This window comes from Cetorhinus maximus, chromosome 22, assembly GCF_964194155.1.
Source record: "Cetorhinus maximus chromosome 22, sCetMax3.hap1.1, whole genome shotgun sequence".
NCBI classification, from domain to species: domain Eukaryota; kingdom Metazoa; phylum Chordata; class Chondrichthyes; order Lamniformes; family Cetorhinidae; genus Cetorhinus; species Cetorhinus maximus.
Genome location: NC_135900.1, coordinates 55,282,258 through 55,303,728, shown reverse-complemented (window position 1 = coordinate 55,303,728; position 21,471 = coordinate 55,282,258). Strand labels below are relative to the sequence as shown.

The 21,471-nt window shown below is 40.3% G+C and overlaps 1 protein-coding gene across 2 annotated transcripts in view; it reads left to right on the top strand.

Annotated features, from left to right (window-relative positions):
- Positions 1-21,471, top strand: part of parvb (parvin, beta) — a 70,536-nt gene that overhangs the window by 40,840 nt on the left and 8,225 nt on the right. For both annotated transcript variants that reach the window (XM_078568352.1, XM_078568353.1), the window contains exons 5-9: positions 1,200-1,340; positions 4,476-4,591; positions 10,491-10,549; positions 12,916-12,935; positions 15,770-15,831. In XM_078568352.1, the coding sequence (XP_078424478.1) occupies positions 1,200-1,340; positions 4,476-4,591; positions 10,491-10,549; positions 12,916-12,935; positions 15,770-15,831 (398 nt within the window). The remainder of the gene's footprint in view (positions 1-1,199; positions 1,341-4,475; positions 4,592-10,490; positions 10,550-12,915; positions 12,936-15,769; positions 15,832-21,471) is intronic.

Below are 21,471 nucleotides of genomic sequence, written 5' to 3'. Positions count from 1 at the left end.
TGGGCATATACAACCACATCGTTCTCCCCACATATGCCTATTCGCTTCCAATCTCATTTACCCAAGGGAAAATGCTGTCCCCTGTCATTTATAACCACGCTTTCAAACTCCCAATTGCTAATCCTTTAGCCTTCTATGTCCTACAATAACTGCAGTTGTGATGATGTTCAACTGCACCCTCACCTCTACGTTTGTCCTTAACACCAGCAAAACCTTAAACATCTTAAACAGTTGTACTTGTTGATATGACCCCCGCATCTTCTTTTGTTCAAATTTTAAGGGGAGCAGACTTAGTGTATCTGGGACACAATTAGTTCAAGCATCTGTCATTAAATCTGATTGGATTGCATCGAGTGCTATTGGGCCTTGTTGTCTTCTGCCAAAATCAGCTACTGCTCCAGGATCATCTTGGAAAGCGAAGATAACCCCTCGCCTTTTATCCCTCCCTTTAAAATGCTCTCACTTTTTCCAACAAATTTGAGGAGCAGATGGACTTCTTTCCTACTAAGATTGAAGACCCTTTTCAGCTGCCTTTGCTGCTTCCCTCCTTTCCCTTTGTCACTTAATTAAACCTCCTCCAAACTTTAAACCCCCCTTTTGTGCTGAACTTTCATCATTCTCTTTCTTTCCCACCTTCCCTTATCTCCCCTCTCAACTCGCTTGTCCATGAGACCCACCTCCAGCTTCCTTACCTCCATTTTTTAATCATTATTCGGTCAATATACTAGAATTTCTTAGCATCATCTTGAGAACAGCATCATCACAAGGATTGCAGTGGTTCAAGAAGAAGGCCACCACCAATAATCACCGTAATTTAACTAGAATTATTTAATAAATGCGACCTAGCTAACATAGCCCACATTTGGAGAACAAATATAACTTAATAGTAATAGTGATCTCAGATTATCACTAACAACTTTGAGCAAAGCTAGTAAACAGACTTATCTGAAGAACCTGTCACTAATCCTGAATTTTTTGTGTAAGATCACAGTGGACTCTTAATCTATTTCTGCTTTGCATCATTTGTACCATTATGTATGAGGCACTTATAAACCTAGCTTTGGCCAGTAAAAAGTGTTACTGTATCAGTTTAAAAATTTGAAGTCCGCATGTTTTATTCTGTTAAATCTTAATTTTTCTTTTGCAGGAGTTTTCTAAAGCTTCAACTTTGTCAGTTTTATTTCTTTCTGTTCACATAGAGAAATTTGCAAATCGAAAGCTTAATGTTGCTGAAGTGACACAGTCAGAAATAGGGCAGAAACAGAAACTTCAAACTGTGTTGGAATCTGTGAATGACCTGCTTCGACCTCAAGGATGGGTTATTAAATGGAGTGTTGATTGTGAGTATAAGCGTGCTAAATCTGTCCTTTTTGTTTATACAAAACTTTTAGCATTGGTCAACTGAGATGGTACCAGACTAATGAAAAATTTTCAGTTGCGAATGTTTAAATTTCACTTTCACATTACATGAAAGGTGGGTAAAAGTGACATTAAAATGCTGATTTCCTTGCAATAAAATTAATGAATGAATATTTCATCTCACGTTTTAGTTTAAATTGGGTTTTAGTGAAAGAAAAATTGTGCTTATCACTTGATATGCTTGTGAAGTATTGCTCTTTCTAACAATCCATGGAGAATCCATTAACTTTGCTTTCTGATATATTGAAGTAAGCATGAGGAGCAGATGAAAAGCAGGCCAGCAATGACTTGGGAAAACTGTTTGGCCATTACCCTCATAGTACTTCCTTCCAGTCAGTTTTACTGGAGTTTTAAATTAAAGGAGCTTTTAGATTTATTTTTAATGGGATTCCTGAGAAAATCTTTTTACAATCTTCTTAATAAAATAATGCAGTTAACTTGACAGGGTATAGTGATTGCAATGCTTGGAGTAAGTATGATAAGGAATGTGTTGACCTGCCAAAGGTTTGCAGTATTACAGTAATTCTAGCTTATGCTTATTTGTACCCATTGTGGTTCATGCTCTTCCCTAAAGCAGCATGTTCCATTCCTTATCAGGGGTAGGTTGCCTTTGCTAGTTTTGTTCCTTATCTCACTAATGGCACATGAGTGGCTGGATATGGAGATGTTTCCATGTATTTGTTCTGTTCCTTCGTGGGAAAGTGTTCGGTCTCTGCTCCGCATAGCTTCCTGAAAGTCTTAAGAATTGAAAACATATCCTGCCAATTATTGATGTAATGCACTGGTATGACATTCAGCAGTGCCCCCACTACAGGTGCCCTTTCGTTCATTTGTTGCAGGCAGTTTACTGCTCACAGCTTAAAGCTGCCAGCAGTGAATATTTGCATTTGTACTTCCCTTTCCGTTGAAAGCCTGCATAACCAAAATTCCTCCTGCCTTGATAAAAATGTTGTCTTTCTGTCTTCTTGCACTCTATCTGAATTTAAAAAGCTCATTGATTTGTGCTTACTTTTGCTACTGCACGCTAATTCACTGTGGAGACTATACTCTTCTGGCAGTTACATCAACAATCATAGTTAAGAGATTTGTTCCCTGTTGGTCAATGGACTCTGATGTCATAAATAAAGGTAGTTGCCATCTTTATTTCTTATGCCATCAGGGGACAGTTTGTCCATGAGCTGATTGAGAAGTGAATGTAACCTAAGTATAAAATGACACAAGTAGTTCTCACTGTATATAATGAAATGAGAAAATTGTTCCTTGGGATATCACCTAATGGGAGAGCCTCCCCTGTTGCATCATATTCTGAAGAGCAGCTGGTCTTCTAGCTGGTGAAGTATACAAAGTAAATATCCTTTAGCCACAAGACTAAGTTGCTATTTTCCTTTCATATAGTTTATTTTTATAAATAAAGATGTACTTTCAAGAATCATTACAATGCAGACATTACTATTTTACTAAAATAGTTTTTTTTCTTTTTCTGGAGATAAGGATTGTTTACTTGCTTTCCAATGAAGTCATTTTAATATCTTTTATGATCATCTGGGAAAATTATGTTGAAGCATTTCCACATTCATCTTACGAGTTTGTATGCATGAATAATGTATTTTTTTATTTAATTAGGTTTTAATTAGGATGCTTTGGGCTATAGATTTTCTCATGACAGCTGCTAATGCTGCTGCTAAATTGACTGATTGGAGTGTGTTTCTGTTTGCTGAGATTCCTGTAAGTTTTAGAGAAGTTTTCACATTTCTGCCTTGACAAATATGAGTAAAGAGTAGTCAGCAGATATGTCAAAAGGGAAGGCCATGTTTGATAAGCCTATTAAATCCTTTGAAGAGGTGACAAAAAGAGTAGACAAGGATAATGCAGAAGATTAATTTATATTAATTTTCAAAAGGTCTTTGAGAAGGTACTACATAGGGCTCAAGAGTAAGGTTAGAGCGTATGGAGTTAAGGGACATGTAGCAGAATGGATAGCAAGCTGGCTAAAACCAGAGAGTAGGGGTTAAGGGTAACCACGGTTGTTAACAAATTATATTAATCTTTTGGATGCAGGAATCAGAGGTACAATTTCAAAATTTACAGATGACACCAAATTGCAAGGTGTAGTCATACAAAGGAAGAATGTGACAAAAATGAAAGACCATTATAGACTAGCAGAATGGGCATGAATGAATTTCAATTTCAATATAAACAAGTGTGAGGTGGTGCAATTTGATAGGAAGAATAAGGAGACCACATAACTGCTTAGACAATAGTCTGAATAGAGTGGTAAAGGGACCAAAGGCTACAGACACAGAAATCACTAAAAGCAACACGGGCAATTAAGGCCATAAAAAGGCAATCCAAGCACTGGGGTTTATTTCTAGAGGGCTAGAGCTGAAAAACAGAGAAGTTATATTAAGCATACATCAAACCTTGGTTAGACCACACTTGGACTACTGTGTACAGTTTTGGTCGTCTTTTTATAAAAAGGGATATATTACCATTGGAGATGGTGCAAAAGGACTCACAAAATAGAAAGGATATACTTAAGGGGAAAGGCTGTACAGGCTGGGACTCTTTTTCTGGAAAAGAGGCTTAGGTGTGACCTGATGGAGATTTTACATCTACCCCACAAAACACCCATCTCTAGGGTAAAGGGTGTTTGCAAAAATGTTTCCACTTGCATGTGTCTAGAACTAGCGGCCATAGATATAAGATAGTCACTAATAAACTTAATAGGAAATTCAAGTGAAACTCCTTTACCTAAACATTGGTAAGAATGTGGCATATGCAAGGTATTGGTGAGGCAAATAGCATGGATGCATTTAATGGGAAGCTAGATAAGCCCGCAAGGGAGAGAGGAATGGTTGGATTGCCGATAGGGCGGGAGAAGGCTCACCTGGAGCATAAACACCAGCATAGACCAGTTGGGCCAAATGGCCTGTTTCTGTGCTGTGTACTCGATGTAACATGTAAGAAAAATTTAAATGATTGCACAGAAGTTGTGATATAGAACCCTTGAAAACTGTTAGCTGGGTGGTGTTTTGATAAATTTATTTACTTTTTAGCGATCCACACAAAAAACATGGTGGCTATTCTTCACCTTCTTGTGGCTTTAGCCATGCATTTCCGAGCACCCATCAGATTGCCAGACCATGTCTCCGTGCAGGTGGTGGTTGTACGGGTAAGTGAACCATCATTCTTTGGAGACAATTTAGTAAGTATAGATTCTTGAAGTCATTCACGTGGCTGCTTAATTTAAGTTTGCATTCTGTGATATCGAACAATTGTTGTGGAAAATGGAGAAAGATGTCTGTAAGAAATGCCTCTCAAAACTGGGGAATTTTCCAGGAGTCATTATAATTTCTTCAGTTGAGATTGAAAGAATTTAAATTTCTACAGCAGTCCATATGCTGATAATAGGAAATAAACCTGAGATTGTAAGTATCCCTTAGAAACATTGTTATATGGTGTAACAGAGGGAACGTGGTTAGCCATTATTGAGTAGATATCTAAATTGAGAGTAATGTGGAACATTCCTTGTTTCAGTCCTACTCATGCCCCCTCCCTCACCTCTTTTTCCAGCATATTTGATGACTATACCAGTATTGTTTCCTGCTTTCACTCTGAACTGCTTTGCAATCACACCTGTTTAGTCTGCAAGCATGACCCTGATAATTTTTTAATTTTCCAGGTTGCTCTCATGCTGACTTCTGTCCTTGGGCTTGTGCCATGTTCTAAAGAAGTTCAGTGTAAGCTTGAGGAGCAGGACGTCATCTTTCGATTAGGCTCTTCACAGCTACTGGGCTAAAAACGGAGTACAACAATTTCGGACTGTAATCTCTGCCCCCATTATTTCCTTTTTTCTTTGCAGTTTATAGTCTCATTTTCCCCTTGTTTTTGCTCTCGGGACAGTAACTGTTCATCAGTCTGCCGTTCACACCTCCTCTAGACACATTTTTTGTTTTTATACTTGACCTAATATCTCTCCCTTTGGTTCTCTACCACCAATCTTTTGTCATTTAATCTCTCCTGTTTTCGACCCCATCACAAACCTTTTTTACTACTTTCCACCTTTTCCCCATTTGCCTTGCTTATAACCTATTATTGCTGAATAAAGAGACATGTCGAAGCTTTACATCTTGCACTTCAACAGAATACTTTCAAGAATACCAATAAAAAGGGAAAACAACAATTTATACAGTGAGAGAGGTGCTGATTGTTTGGCAAGTGTTATATTTCTAACTTTTCCCAGTTCTGATGAAAGTTCATTGATCTGAAATGTTAACTCTTTTCCTTGCTCCACAAATGCTGTCAGACCTGAGTATTTCTAGCTTTTTCTATTTTAATTTCAGCTTTCCAGCATCTGCAGTATTTTGCTTCTGAAATATGCTCTGTCAGTTTGCTTCCAATCATGCATCTCACTTCCTAGAAAAGCTTAAGGAATGATTCGCATTGTGTCTAACCATAAAGCTGTGTATGTCTTTGGTCAACAGAGTCTGAGGAAAAGGACAACCTTAAAACTGCCCATAATCTGTTTGAAGAAAGCAATCTGATCAATTTACTGTGTTTGTAAATTTTCTGACATGTATCTTCTTTTCTCCAGTCCCTGCTTTGCACTATGCCGAGGGGAAGCTTGCGAGTAGGATTGTATGCCCATTCATCCATCTCCACTACTTCATAGCTCTTTTTCTTTTTGCAGTTATTCTTTGTTATTGGTTGGCCTTTCTTCTTTTTGTAATCTGAGTCTTGTTTTATTTTAAAATTGTATTTAATCTCTTTTAAGGAATAGTTTCCTTTAGGTATTTTCCCAGTTACCCAGGCAAGGTGATGGCATAGTAGTTTTGTCAATGGACTAGTATTCCAGAGATAAAAACAAAAAACTGCGGATGCTGGAAATCCAAAACAAAAATAAAAATACCTGGAAAAACTCAGCAGATCTGGCAGCATCTGCGGAGAGGAACACAGTTAACGTTTCGAGTCCGTATGACTCTTCAACAGAACTAAGTTAAAATAGAATATAGGTGATATTATCTAAGGAATGTGCTAATTAAGGGTAGAAAGCAGGACAAGCAAGGTACAGATAGCCGTGGTGGGGGTGGGGTGGAGTGAAGGAATCAAAATAGGCTAAAAGAGATAAAACAATGGATGGAAATACATTTAAAAATAATGGAAATAGGTGGGAAAAGAAAATTCTATATAAATTATTGGAGAAAAAAGGGGGGGTTCGGAAAGGGGGTGGGGATGGAGGAGAGAGTTCATGATCTAAAATTGTTGAACTCAATATTCAGTCCGGAAGGCTGTAAAGTGCCTAGTTGGAAGATGAGGTGCTGTTCCTCCAGTTTGCGTTGAGCTTCACTGGAACAATGCAGCAGGCCAAGGACAGACATGTGGGCATGAGAGCAGGGTGGAGTGTTGAAATGGCAAGCGACAGGGAGGTCTGGATCATGCTTGCGGACAGACCGAAGGTGTTCTGCAAAGCGGTCACCCAGTCTGCGTTTGGTAGAGGAACCCGCATTGGGAGCAATGAATGCAGTAGACTAAATTGAGGGAAGTGCAAGTGAAATGCTGCTTCACTTGAAAGGAGTGTTTGGGCCCTTGGACGGTGAGGAGAGGGGAAGTAAAGGGGCAGGTGTTGCTCCTTCTGCGGTTGCATGGTAAGGTGCCATGGGGGTTGAGGTGTAGGGAGTGATGGAGGAGTGGACCAGGGTGTCACGGAGGGAATGATCCCTGCGGAATGCCGCCAGGGGGGGTGAAGGGAAGATGTGTTTGGTGGGCCTTATTGAAACATATAAGGTTCTTAGGGGGCTATCTGTACCTTGCTTGTCCAGCTTTTTACCCTTAATTAGCACATTCCTTAGATAATATCACCACCTTCAACACCTCTTTGTCCTTTTGACTATGACATCTTTTGGTTATCTCCACCCTCTATCCAGCTCTTTACCACCCCCCCCCCCCTCCCCAAACCAGCTTATATTTCACCTCTCTTCTATTTTTACTTAGTTCTGTTGAGGAGTCATACGGACTCGAAACGTTAACTATTCCTCTCCGCAGATGCTGCCAGACCTGCTGAGTTTTTCCAGGTATTTTTACTTTTGTTTTAGTATTCCAGAGATCTGGGGTAATGCTCTGGGGGCCTGGGTTAGAACCCAACCACTGCAGATGGTGAAATTTGATTTCAATAAAAATCTGGAATTAAAAGTCTAATGATGACCATGAAACCATTGCTGATTGTTATAAAAACCCACCTGGTTCACTAATGTCCTTTAGGGAAGGAAATCTGCTATCCTTACCTGGTCTGACCTACATGTGATTCCAGACCCACAGCAATGTGGTTGACTCTAAAATGCCCTCTGAACGAGGGCAGTTAGGGATGGACAATAAATGGTGGCCTAGCCAGCGACGCCCACATCCCATGAACGAATAAGGGGGAAAAAAGTTAAAGTTCTGGCTGCAGCCTTTATTGTACTTGTTCAGATCTGCAAATCCACCAGAGATACTTTGTTTTGTAGGTAGGGGATCAAGCTGAAGCTGACAATCCTATTGATTGTCGGTTGTGGTCTTCTGGCCAGGTGTTAGGAAACCTGCTGGCAGGTGATGGGGGTCCTGCCAGCAAGCAGCAGTCACTGTGGGAGATGGAGTCTGCTTCTTCCTGGCCCTGAATAACAATACAATATGCTTGAAAAATAAAACAATAGTGATAGTGATTTAATCTCTTCAGGCCCAAATTCAAATCTAGTTTTTACCAGATATTTGGTCTCTTGTCCTCTGTCGCAAAGGTATATTCATAGGCTGTGTTTTTTTATTATACTTCCTTTGTTAAATTCTGTTGTAATTAGAAGAGGAGGATTGGGTGTATAATGTAAGAAACAAAAGTCAGTTAGAAATTTTATGTCGCTGGTTATTGAAAAATTAGTGTTTTGCGAGTTGATAAGTGTCTCTCTCCCTCTCCTTCCCCCACCCACCACCACTACATGGGGAAAAACATGAAAGCTACTCTTCAGAAATAAAATCGTGCAGACCAGGTTTGGTACAGGCCACATCAAATAGACTGGTGAGACTAACATCATGCTGACTAACTGCTATATTGCAGATGAGGTCTGGAGCAAAAACTACCTCTGTTCTTGGAAATTCAGAAGAAATTTCTAAGTATTGACTTTGGAAAAAGGGAAGGAAATAAAACGAAACATCGGTTAACCCCAAATCTGGTTGTAGGAAGATTTAATTTATTTTTAACCATTAATCTAGGTGCAGGGTGCAACTTTAAATAAATAACTTTGGTTGCGTATAAGATAGCAAACTAGAAATGGCATATAGCATAATTGCTAGTTTTTAAATGTTAATGATGCTAAAACTGAAAATGGTGACAGTAGAAGAAACGGTAAAGTGTTATAAAATTGGATTGAACAATGTATCAGATGGGGCTGTTATGTTGAAGTCTGGAAATTTGGGCTGTAACTTCTGGGCTCCCCAGCATTGGATTGAGGGATACCCTAAAGATGCACAGTGTAATCTCTTTCAGAACTTCACAGGCAAGAGTTTGCGCGGCATTTGCCCTGTGCTGGGAACGATCAGGAAATGCGATTTAAATCGGATGGTTCCGGCTGTGTTACACCCAGAAAAAGTTAGAATTAAAACCTCTTCCAATTTTTGGGTAACTATTGTAAAGACCAAGACTGGAACCCCACTCCCCCAAGGTCCATAAAAAAGGCTCTGCTGGATTGCGAAGCTGTGCCTCGAGGACAGCTGCACTGCCTGGATCTCTCCCGGCCTTTTGTTTTATTCGTTCATGGGATGTGGGCGTCACTGTCTAGGCCAGCCTTTATTGCCCATCCCTAATTGCCCTTGTTCAGAGGGCATTTAAGAGTCAACCACATTGAGTGACATGTAGGCCAGTCACATGTAGGCCAGACCAGGTAAACCCAGATGGGTTTTTAAGACAACTGGCAATGGTTTCACGGCCGTCATCAGCCATTTAATTCAAATTTCACCATCTGCTGTGATGGGATTTTAACCCAGGTCCCCCAGAGCATTACCCTCAGTCTCTGGAATACTAATCAGTGACAATACCACTACGCCACTGCCTCCCCTGAATTGAAATGTTGGGCGAGACAGGCACAGGAGAAATTTAGAGTCAGTAATTGGGCACGGAGTGGCAGTCCGGCGCTGATTACCACTCCAAGGGAGTTATGGCCTATTATGTTAAAACATTTGAGTTGTGCTTTCATCTGCTGTTTACAGTTTGCTTCTATTGTGTACATCCACAGTTTATAAAGTTCAAAAGTTTCACAAGGACTTAATAAGCACACTTTATGGGCTTGAGCCGGGAAAATTTATTCAAGAAGGCAAAATCTAAACCTATGTTTTTATCATTTTAGACTTCAATAATGTTTCCCACTGCAGCCCCTGGTCATTCAATCTCAAGGAACATATGCAGTGCAATAAAATAAAGGTGCAGGATTTTTGGTGCCCTATGGCAGAGGTTAATAATGATCAACTCTCAACCCCTTCTCTTTCTGCTATTTCTTCACCTCAAATTGTTGACCCCTGTTGGTGCACATCCTTGGGTGCCCTCAGGTACTTCAGACCAGTGTCATTCTTCAATGAGGCAAGACAATAAGCTTTATGAAGCAATTTGACACTGAAGACGCCAAATTTGAACTCAACTTTGCCTTTGCCCAGTACTCCCAGCAGGTCTTGCTGGACAGTGGAATTGGGCACTCTGGCTATTTTTTTCCACTTCCAGCCCAGAATGCTAAGGCCAATTGTAAGAACCCTAATTCCTCACCTGAATTCCCTGGCTATGATAACCTAAATCAACATAGACTGGTGATAGGGCCTTGATAATTTTCTGGATAACATAGCTTTAAGACCTTGTTATAGTGGTAAATGGAAATAGGTACAACACTGGAACATTTTAATTTACAGAAGGAAAATTTACCTTCTCCGCTACTTTGTACTGCAATTGTATAATTGTGTTGTTAATTTTATTACAAACTGCAGACAGGTGACATCTTTTTAAAAAGGTTAAGTTGATTTTGCTTCTGGTTAGTTGACTTTGTAATTTTTTAACTGTGCTCCAGAAGCGGGAGGGCATACTTCAGACGTCACATGTTACAGAAGAGTTCACCAGCACAACAGAGTAAGTTGAATTTTACCATTTGTCCCAAATCTAAATCAAGCACAGACTAGTTAGGGGAAAAAAAATCAAGCTGAACTATTACCTCCAGAAGTTGAATTTGTTTAAAAATTAGGCTCATTTTGTATTGTTGAAACCATGCCAAAACTGGTGAAAGAACATTTTAAGGGGATTTGGGTGCTCTCAGTATTTGCAGTGCAAATTGCCATGATCTTACATAAGAAGTAATCTGGAAGGTAGTGAACTCTGTATGAGCAATTTGTTGATATGTTCATTGGAAATAGTTGCTCTGACCCCCTCTGTGGGACAGATAACATAGATTGTATATCTCAGGCTAAAATTGCTAAACAGGTTTATTAAGAAATAAAAATAGAAGCAAAATCAGACAACAAATATACAAATCATTTAAATGAAAGATTGAATCCTGTGGAATTCTTTATTTGCCATTGTCTGTATAAATTTTGTGGCAATAACGGAATTGAAAAGCTGGGAAAAGGCTCCGGTATTTACCAGGTACACTGAATGGCCTGTCAAGTCAACACCAGCATCAAATATGCAGGCTCAAAATGCCTGCAACAATAGACACCCACTCCCTGATGGGTCAGTAGTCCCTAATTCTTAACGCTGTCGCCTTTTTCCAGTAAAGTTGGTAAAGTTTTTAAGCAGTTATGACCTCGGTAGAGAGCCTGTGAACATGTTGACCTCTGTTAACAGATTAATGGCCAAATTGGAAAGCCCAGCTTGATTGTTGCAAGCTATCTTGTTTTAAGTTCTCATGTTAACAATAAGGCAAGAGAACTTTTCTCATCTGTATCTTTTTTAAGGCCATATATTTTTCTCCTATCTATCAGCAATCTCTCGTGTTGAGGCTGATTCTTTCTTGTGGAAATGAGATGTCAGTGTTGGCTGTGGGTTTGCAGGTGGTTTGTGAGCCCTAGCTTAGCCTTATGGACTCCCCCACAGTGAGAATATTGGCTGTTGGCTGGTAGAATTGGTGCCAGACTGTTGTCTCAAACCGCTACCTCACTGTGTCTCTGACACCGTTCTCTCTCAGTGGCCGCTCTTGTTGATTTGAAGGACTTGACACCATTTTTGATGATGAATCACCATTTTGGTCATGGTTGGGCATCTGCTTCCCATGTATTGAGGTTAATAAAGCAGACCTTCACAGAGACTTCGAGATTGTCTTGGAAACATTTCCTTTGACTTTGGTGTGAATGGTCTCCCTTTTGTTTGAAGGACGACTATCTACCCCCCTCCACCTTCACTGGCTGACCTTCTTCAGAAGGCATCATTGTAAAGATAAACTTCACCAGTTAAGAAATCTAGCTAATGAAGATTTTCTGTTTTGGGGTATCCTTCCCTCCACAGCCACTCTGTGATGTTAGCTATATGGATGACCTGCACGTGTGCTGAAGTGACTGCATTTATGTAAACAAGGACTGACATGTTGAATTGGCCTGATAGCCGATCCAGACTGCCCAACTTCAGACGAGCACTATATGCTGCTAATGAGTGGACTCCCATGTTCTGTATGAAATGGCCAAATCTCACTGAAGCAAATTTGTAGGACACATGCTGATCATTTCAATAACTTGAACTATAGCGCACCCCCAGGTTAGGTACATCTTGTCTGATACAGATTAGAGCTGTTTCAAATATAAACATCTGCATTGCTTGTGTGACATTTCCAATTTCTTCACCAGCAATCCGTATTGCTTCACTGAAACTGTCATCCAATATTCAGATATGATCTGTGAGCCTGTGCTTATGAGAAGTTGAACTAACTGCACTTGAAGCCATTGAAGTGAGAAAAATATCCCATCAATCTGGATTGGATTGAAATGTGGGATCTGGAAGTGATGGGAATAACTATTATATGAACAATAGATGGCCAAGATATGAATATGGATGTGCAACATTGCCTTTTCATATGTAGGTGCGCTAAAATAAGAATCTACTTCCTGCGTATCATTTTCACAGAAAAACTTCAGTATCCCTGATTAATATGCCCCTTTCCCTGTCACGTGATGTGAAAAAACATAGGAAGGAAAAGCAAACAAAACATTTCTTAAATATAATCTATCCCAAGAGTTAGGATGGCTGTGAGAACAACTCTAGCCTGGTTCTGAGGTTAATTGATCCCATCTAAACTCATATTGTGTTACAACGGGACCTATTCCCCTAATTGTCATTTATTTTCTAAATAATACAATGTTTGCCAAATACTATAAAATTAGATGTATTAGCTCTGTCATATTCAAGAATGTTTAAAAGTTGACCAGAATTCTAGTATGAATGAGAGATAACCTAACTTTATGTTTATTTGGTTCCAATTCTTGACTGGTCTGTTGTATTCTGTATTACAGGATGATGTTGGGGAGATTCGGTAAGTAAAGAGCTAAATAAATTGAGTCTTTGCAACAAAACTTAGAAAGCACCAAATAGTTTTGTTTTATTATGTTGATTTTTAGTGCATGATGGTATTGTATCCCTATTAGAAAGGCATTCCTTTTATTGCTGGGGTTTGAAACAAGATATTCAATAACAATCAAAGAACTACATGCAGAATCCTCACTTTGATGAAAGGTGGGATTTCTTTTTTAAAAAGTGCATATCTTGCTACAGGAACAAGCCTGACTAGAGATGTTTCATAGAGATATTGTATGGTGCTACCAAAACCTAGTTACATAGTTTAATCATGCATAGACCATTTTTAAAGAAAGTACCACAAGCTGAATGCAAGCTAGACTATAATGTGACATAGCTGCCAGCATATTCACTGATCCAAAGGAAACTCTCCTAATGACACAGTGGGGGAAATGTAATAGTTTTTGTGGTACTGAGCTGGATGGACCACGGTGGCCTCGGCTTTAATTCCTGCTCTGTGCTGAATTATTTGATTTCGTTTGGGGCAGCCAGCAGTGTCATCACAGCAGTTGTCCAAAGCAGCCCTCCACTAGAGTTCCCATTCCTGATTGCTACTTAGTGACCTCTGCTGGAAACTGCATGTATGTGGGCTTGGGGGGGATGACAGAAGCAGGTTCAATTACAATGCTCTCCTCCTCCTTAGCTTTTATGGTCACTGTCTAGATTTGCGCCAAAAGAGCTACTTGGATGAGATATCAGCTGGTACCTGTGCAAATATACCCCAGTATGAGTTGTTAGCCCTGGGAGAAAAATGGCAGCCAAATTGATGTGAAGTCCTTCACAGTCTTCCAATGCTAGAGTTATTTTATTTACATGATTACAGCATACCAATATGACATCTTAGAAATTTTATAACTAGAAATTACAATTTTTTTCAAAAACATGTAAGTCCTCAATTCCTTTTTTTAAAGGGCCAAAGTTACTTTTTGTTTAATCATTCTTGGGATGGGAGCATTGCTGGCTCGGCCAGCATTTGTTGCCCATCCCTAAATGTCCTTGAAAAGGAGCTGCCTTCTTGCAGTCCATGTGATGTAGGTACATCCATAGTGCTATTAGAGAGAGTTTTCCAGGATTTTGACCTAGTGACAGTGAAGGAACAACGATATAGTTCCAAGTCAGGATGGTGAGTGACTTGGAAGGGAATTTACAGGTGGTGATGTTCTCATGCATCTGCTGCCTTTGTCCTTCTAGATGGTAGAGGTTGTGGGTTTGGAAGGTACCTTGACAAATTGTGTATCTTGCGATTGCGTACACTGATGCTACTATGTGCCAGTGGTGGGGGGAGTGAATGTTTAAGGTGGTGAATGGGGTACCAATCAAGTAGGCTGCTTTGTCCTGGATGGTGTTGAGTTTCTTGAGTATTGTTTGAGCTGCGCTCATTCAAGCTAATGGGGAGTATTCCATCACACTCCTGATTTGTGCCTTGTAGTTGTGGGCATGCTTTGAGGAGTTGGGAGGTGAATTACTCGCCACAAGAATCCCCAGCCTGTGACCTGCTCTTGTAGCCACAGTATTTATGTGGCTGGCCCAGTTCAATTTCTAGTCAATGGAACCCCCTCCCCTGCACCCAAGGATGTTGTTAGTGGGGGCTTCGGTGATGCTAACGCTGTTGAATATCATGGGGAGATGGTTAGATTCTCTTTTGTTGGAGATGGTCATTGCCTGGCACTTGTGTAGCACAATTGTTACTTGCTATTTATCAGCTGAAGTCAGAACGTTGTCCAAATCTTGCTGCATATTAGCACAGACTGCTTCAGTATCCGAGTTGCGAATGGTACTGAACATTGCAATCGTAAATGAACATTCCCGCTTCTGACCTTATGGAGGGAAGGTCATTGATAAAACAGCTGAAGATGGTTGGACCTAGGACACTATGTGAAGAACTCCTGCAGTGATGTCTGGAGCTGATATGATTTCTTCTATTTCTGTAAGGAATGAATGAAACTTTGTTGTACTGGATGAGATGATCATGTATTCCTTGGAGGGTAATTATCTAGCCTACTGCTATACTGTCCCCAGTGCCACTGTTGCACCAGCATGAACATCATTAAATGAGAACATGCCCAAATTGACTTACCAGCCAATTTTGTTTCATTTGCATCTTATATGCAGTCTTCGCTCTGCACTTCCTCCTGATGGTACAGTTCAGATCAGGAAATTGCTGTGTGTTACAATAATGGGTTGCTCATCCAATCTTTTGTGGTTCAAAATCTCTGATTCATAACAATTCCCTCACTTGCACGGAGGTTAATTCTCCACCTAGGAGCCATACAGGCAAGGAGGTTCCAGGTTTGACTTCTTATCTTGAGAGGTGAGTTACATTTATCTGAGCCCACGAAAGGTTTTTAAAATTGGCTTGATTTCCCTGGGTTAGGAAGGGGGTAAGTTGAGAGTTTCAGCTCCTGGTCACTCTGCAACAACCCTTGTGAAAAATGCACAGGTTGCCAGGTGAAGAAAGATTGAACTCTGCTTCTGGCTCTCGCTCAAGATCATGAATAATGACATTTGGATGAGATACCAGAGGGTACCCAGCAATTTCTGCCAAGCTGCGTGGATGCACAGCCATGCAACAGTCTAAAAGACCTCCTTCAATAAATAATGCGTGTTCGCAGGCGCACAAAATAAAAATTGAAGGGACCTGGAATAAATGGACTATGCAGAGCAACTAAATTTTAAAATTGGTGCCAGTGCTGCATCTGTACCCCAGAGAAGGAATAAATATTGAGGAAATTGGACTGAAGTTTCTAAATTGCTGTTAGAATAACTCAATTGCATTCTCATTTATTATTTCAGAGCGGGATGCATTTGATACATTGTTCGACCATGCACCTGATAAGCTCAGTGTTGTTAAGAAGGTAAATTCCAAACTGGATTTTAAAATGCCTGAATTTCTGAAATAGCACTCTGACTTGCAATTCACTAATTGAATAAAATGTGCTGATGCAAAATTTCTAAAGTAGTGGATCAAGTAATCTTCTACCGTCAATTGATAACGGAAAGTAGGGTGATGGCAGATTAATTAAACAGGTATTTTGTGTCGGCCTTCACTATAGAGGACACAAGTAATATCCCAGAAATAGCTGCAAATCAGGGAATGAAAGAGGGAGAAACTCAGGAAAATTGCAATCACCAGGGAAGTGGCACTGAGGAAATTGTTGGGGCTGCGGTCTGACACATTCACAGGTCCGGATGGACTTCACGCTAAGGTCTTGAAAGAAGTGGCTAGCGGGATAGTTGATGTGTTGGTTATAATTTTGCAAAATTCCCTAGATTCAGGGGAGGTTCCATTAGATTAGAAAATAGCAAATGTAACTCCTTTTTTCAAAAAGAGAGGGAGACAGAAAGCAGGAAACTACAGGCCAGTTGGCCTATCATCTGTCATAGGGAAAATATTAGAAGCTATTATTAAAGATGTTATAGCAGGACTCTTAGAAAAATTCAAGGTTTTGTGAGAGAATTCATGTTTAACCAATTTATTGGAGTCCTTTGAAGGATTCTCATGTGCTGTGGATAAAGGAGATGTACTTAGATTTCCAGAGGGAATTTGATAAAGTGCCACATCAAAGATTATTGTGGAAAATAAAAGCTCGTGGTGTAGGGGTAACATATTGACATGGATAGAAGATTGGCTAGCTAACAGGAAACGGAGACCAGGCGTAAAAGGGTCTTTTTCAGGTTGGCAGGATGTGACAAGTGGTGTACCACAGGGACCAGTGCTGGGGCCTCAACTTTTTACAATTTACATAAATGACTTGGATGAAGGAACTGAAGGTATGATTGCTAAATTTACGGACAACACAAAAATAGGTAGAAAAGTAAATTTGGGAAGAGGACTTAACATAGGTTAAGTGAGTGGGCATCTGGCAAATGGAGTATAATGTGGGCAAATGTGAAATTGTCCATTTTGGCAGGAAGAATAAAAAAGAAGCTTATTTAAATAGTGAGAGGTTGCAGACCTTGAGATTGAGGGATCTGGGTGTCCTAGTGCATGAATTACAAAAGCTAGTATGCAGGTATAGCAAGTGATTAGGAAAGCTAATAGAATGTTATCGTTTATTGTGAAGGAAACTGATCACAAAAGTAGGGAGGTTATGCTTCAGTTGTACAGGGTACTGGTGAGAACACAACTGGAGTACTTTGTACAGTACTGGTCTCCTTACTTAAGGAAAGCTGTAAATGCGTTAGGAGCAGTTCAGAGAAGGTTTACTGGACTAATACCAGGAATGGGAGCAGGTTGTCTTATGAGGGAAGATTGGACAGGCTAGGCTTGTATCCACTGGAGTTTAGAAGAATAAGAGGTGACTTGATTGAAACCTTTAGGATCCTGGGGGGTCTTGACGGTGGATGTGGAGAAGATGTTTCTTCTTGTGGGAGAATCTAGAACTAAGGGTCACTGTTAAAAATAATGGGTCCCTCATTTAAGATACAGATGAGAAACTTTTTCTGAGGGTCGTGAGTCTTTGGAACTCTCTCTTGCTCAAAAGGTGGTGAAAGCAAAATCATAGAATATTTTAAAGGCAGAGCTAGATCGATTCTTGATTAACGAGGTGAAAGATTATCGGGGGTAGGCAAGAACCTGGGGTTGAGGTTACATTCAGATCAACCATTATCTTATTGAATGGCGGAGCAGGCTCAAGGGGCCGAGGGGCTTACTGCTGTCCCTAATTCGTATGTTCGTTTCTGATGAGTCACTTTTATCTAAGGACAATCATTCTTCTATCAAATAGCACAGAGGACACCATTCAGCCTATTATGCCAAAGCCGGTGTTAGGTTTCAATTGGAGCTACTTGCTATAATCCTGTTAATTTGTCCTTTCTATGCATCATTTTTTATTCCTCCTTTTTCGCCTATTGCCTAATTCCCTTTCAAATGGTGTTAGAGTCTCTATCAATTTAGCAGCCACTTGACAACATCCCAAGTTTTGATAACTCATTGTGTAGGAAAAAAAATGTTCTAAATGTTCCCTTGGTTCTTCTAGCCTTGGTTCTTCTAGCCGTAATCTCCAATCCATGCTCTCTTCTTACTGATTCACCAAGTGGGAATGGCCTTTCACTATTTGCTGTCTTTATAATTTTTAAAACCATGATTTGATCACAAATGGCCTGATTTATTAAATTCAATTTCACAAGTTCCCATAAGACCCTGGGTTGCTAATTCAGCATTAGAACTAGGGAAACTAATGGGTCTAAAGGCTAATAAATCCCCTGGACCTGATGGGTTGCAAGCTAGGATATTAAATGAAGTAGCTACAGAGATAGTGGATGCGCTGGTAGTAACTTTCCAAGAATCCTTAGATTCTGGAAAAGTCCCAGAGGATTGGAAAACTTCCAATGTAACACCCTGCAAAATAACAGGTAACTATAGGCCAGTTAGCTTAATATCTATCATTGGGAAAATGTTTAGAGTCTATTATAAATGATGTAATAGCAGAGCATTTAGAAATACATAATATAATCAAGCAGAATCAGCATGGCTTCATGAAGGGGAAATCATGCCTGACAAATTTATTAGAATTATTTCAGATAAGAAGCAGGTTAGATAAAGGGGAAGCAGTAGATGTAATATATTTGGTTTTCCAAATGGTGTTTGATACCACATGTCAGGCTACTTAATAAGATGAGAGCCCATGGTGTTGGGGGTAGTATATTAGCATGGATAGAGGATTGGCTAACTAATAGAAGACAGAGGGTTGGGATACAGAGGGCATTTTCAGGATGGCAACCTGTAACTAGTGGAGTGCCACAGGGATCAGTGCTGGGGCCACAATTATTTACAATATATATTAATGACTTCACCGAGGGAAGTGAATGTACTATTGCCAAGTTTGCGGATGACACAAAAATAAGTGGGAAGTCAAACGATGATCCAAAGAGTCTATAAGAGATATATAGACAGACAGGTTAAATGAGTGGGCAAAAACTTGGCAGATGGAATATAAGGTGGTAAAATGTGACGTCATGCACTTTGGCAGGAAGAATAGAGGAGCTGAATATTATTTAAATGGAGAAAGACTGCAGAAAGCTGCAGCGGAGAGGGATTTGGGGGTCCTCGTGCATGAATCACAAAAAGCTAGCATACAAGTTCAGGTAATAGGGAAGGCAAATGGAATGTTGGCCTTTATTTCAAAGGGAATGGGGTATAGAAATAGGGAAGTCTTGCTAAAACTATACAAGGCACTAGTTAGACCACACCTAGAATACTGTGAACAGTTTTGATCCACTTATCTAAGGAAAGATGTACTGGCATTCCAGATGTACTGGAGGCAGTCCAGAGAAGGTTCACTAGGTTGATCCTGGGGATGGAGGGATTTTCTTATGAGGAGAGGTTGAGTAGGTTGTGCCTGTACTCACTGGAGTTTAGAAGAATGAGAGGCGACCTTATTGTAACATATAAGATTCTTAGGGGGCTTGACAGGGTAAATGCTGAGAGATTGTTTCCCCTAATGGGAGAGTGTAGGACCAGAGGGCATAATCTCAGATTAAGGGGTTGCCCGTTTAAGACCAAGATGAGGAATTTCTTCTGAGTGTAGTGAATCTGTGGAATTCTTTACCGAAGAGGGCTGTAGAGGCTAGGTCACTAAGTATATTCAAGGCTGAGACAGATTTTTAATCAGTAAGGGAATCGAGTGTTATGGGGAAAAGGCAGGAAAGAGGAATTGAGGATTATCAGATCACCCATGATCTCATAGAATGGCGGAGCAGACTTGATGGGCCGAATGGCCTACTCCTCCTACGTCTAATGGCCATATAACCACAAGGCTACCATGCTGGCTGGCCAAAGTAACTTAAGTGAGGTTCTCTATCTAAATAGAAGAAACAAATTTTTAAAAGATATAATACCTTTGTGATTAATATCTTCATATTATAGGTCAATTTTTAATTGCCGGTAGCAGAAACTGGTGAAAATGGAGCCGTTCTATCCCTCAAACCATTCCTCTCCATTGACTATGATGGACTGTTCATCCGCTATTGCCAGTTTACCATAACTGCCAAAAGTTAAATTTGAACCTTATTTATTGCACCTAAGTGCATGAATAATACAGATAAACAATATTATTTACTGAATAGAAGGAATGAGTTTGTAAGGAGTAAGTTTGTAGCTGTGAAGACCCAAATTGTCATGTGATCTTGATTGGGAAACTATTTTTCATTTGAGAAGAAGGTTTTAGATAAACATTGGCAGAGGGCATGAGCATCAAAGCTTAATTTGATCATGTCTAGCAGAATGTCACTGGAAGATAGTTAGGAGTGACAACTCCGACCGTTCCCTTTATTTCCTTCCCCGTCTTGTCCAGCGATGCACTGGATAACTCAGTGCTCCACTAGCTGATATTAGCTAAAGCAATTCAGACCAGGGATCAAACCTGTAACTTTTCTGTTTTCTATTGTTTAGTACCTTACCTTTTAGTGAGTTTTACTCAGTGATGTAAGCGAGGTGTCCAATTGGTTCATAAGGGCCAATACGTTGTAAGGATCTTACTTGTTGCACCTTAGTGAGTATGCCTGCTATATGTTTGCTTTCAAAGCTGAACAAAAATGTATTTCAACTTATAAATGCATTGGGCTGAAATTTCCCTCCGTTGGGGGGGGAAGTTGATAGGCGGGCGCGTACTGGCGCGCTTCTGATCGGCGCCCCCAATCGGAGGCGTGGCGCCATTTTACATAGGTGAGCCAATTAAGGCCCACCCAGCGTGACTTCCACACAGAAGCTTCCTGTGCGGTTGGGGGGAATCCCAAAATCGAGAGTGCCCTCTTTCGTGCATGCGCACGAAAGAGCGCACTCATCTCCCTGAGGCTAAGTGCTGCCTTAGGGAGATCAGCTCTAAATGTAAAAAAGCTAAAAATAGAAAAATAAAATTTCCCTAACATGTCCCCTCATGTGACACTGTCACATGAGTTGGGACGTGTTCATAATTTCCAAAAAAACTTCATTAAAATTTTTAAAACCCTACATGAAACCTCATCCCGCCTGTGGATGAGGTTTCACGTTTTTTCTAGTTTGCACCAGGGCTCCTGACCTGCCCACCAACCTTAAGGTTGGACGGGCAGGCCCACTAATTAGTTTAGTTGCTCTGTCAATGGCCTCAATTGGCCATTGATAGGTCGGCGGGTGCGCAGCTGATTTTGCTGCGCCCCCGCCTTCCTGAAAATTTAAATGGGGCGCGGTGACATTGGGAGCTCCGTCTGACGTCACCGTGTGTCATTTTACACATCGGCAAGCGGGCCCCGCCCCCGCTCGCCGACAGTAAAATCCAGCCCATTGTATAGTTAGGAGTCTGTTAGAGATTGAATAGAGAACATGCACAGTGCCCTTACTCGGGGTGATGCCCTTTTTGAATGGTCCTTTGCAGACTATGTATTTATTCTAAAGTGTAAAATCTGAACCAATAGTTTTGTGTAAAGTTCCATGTATAACTTTACCATTTAGTGCATAGTTTGGATAAGTTGTAACTGACCAAATCCACATGCCTTTTAGTTAAATTTTCATATGTTAA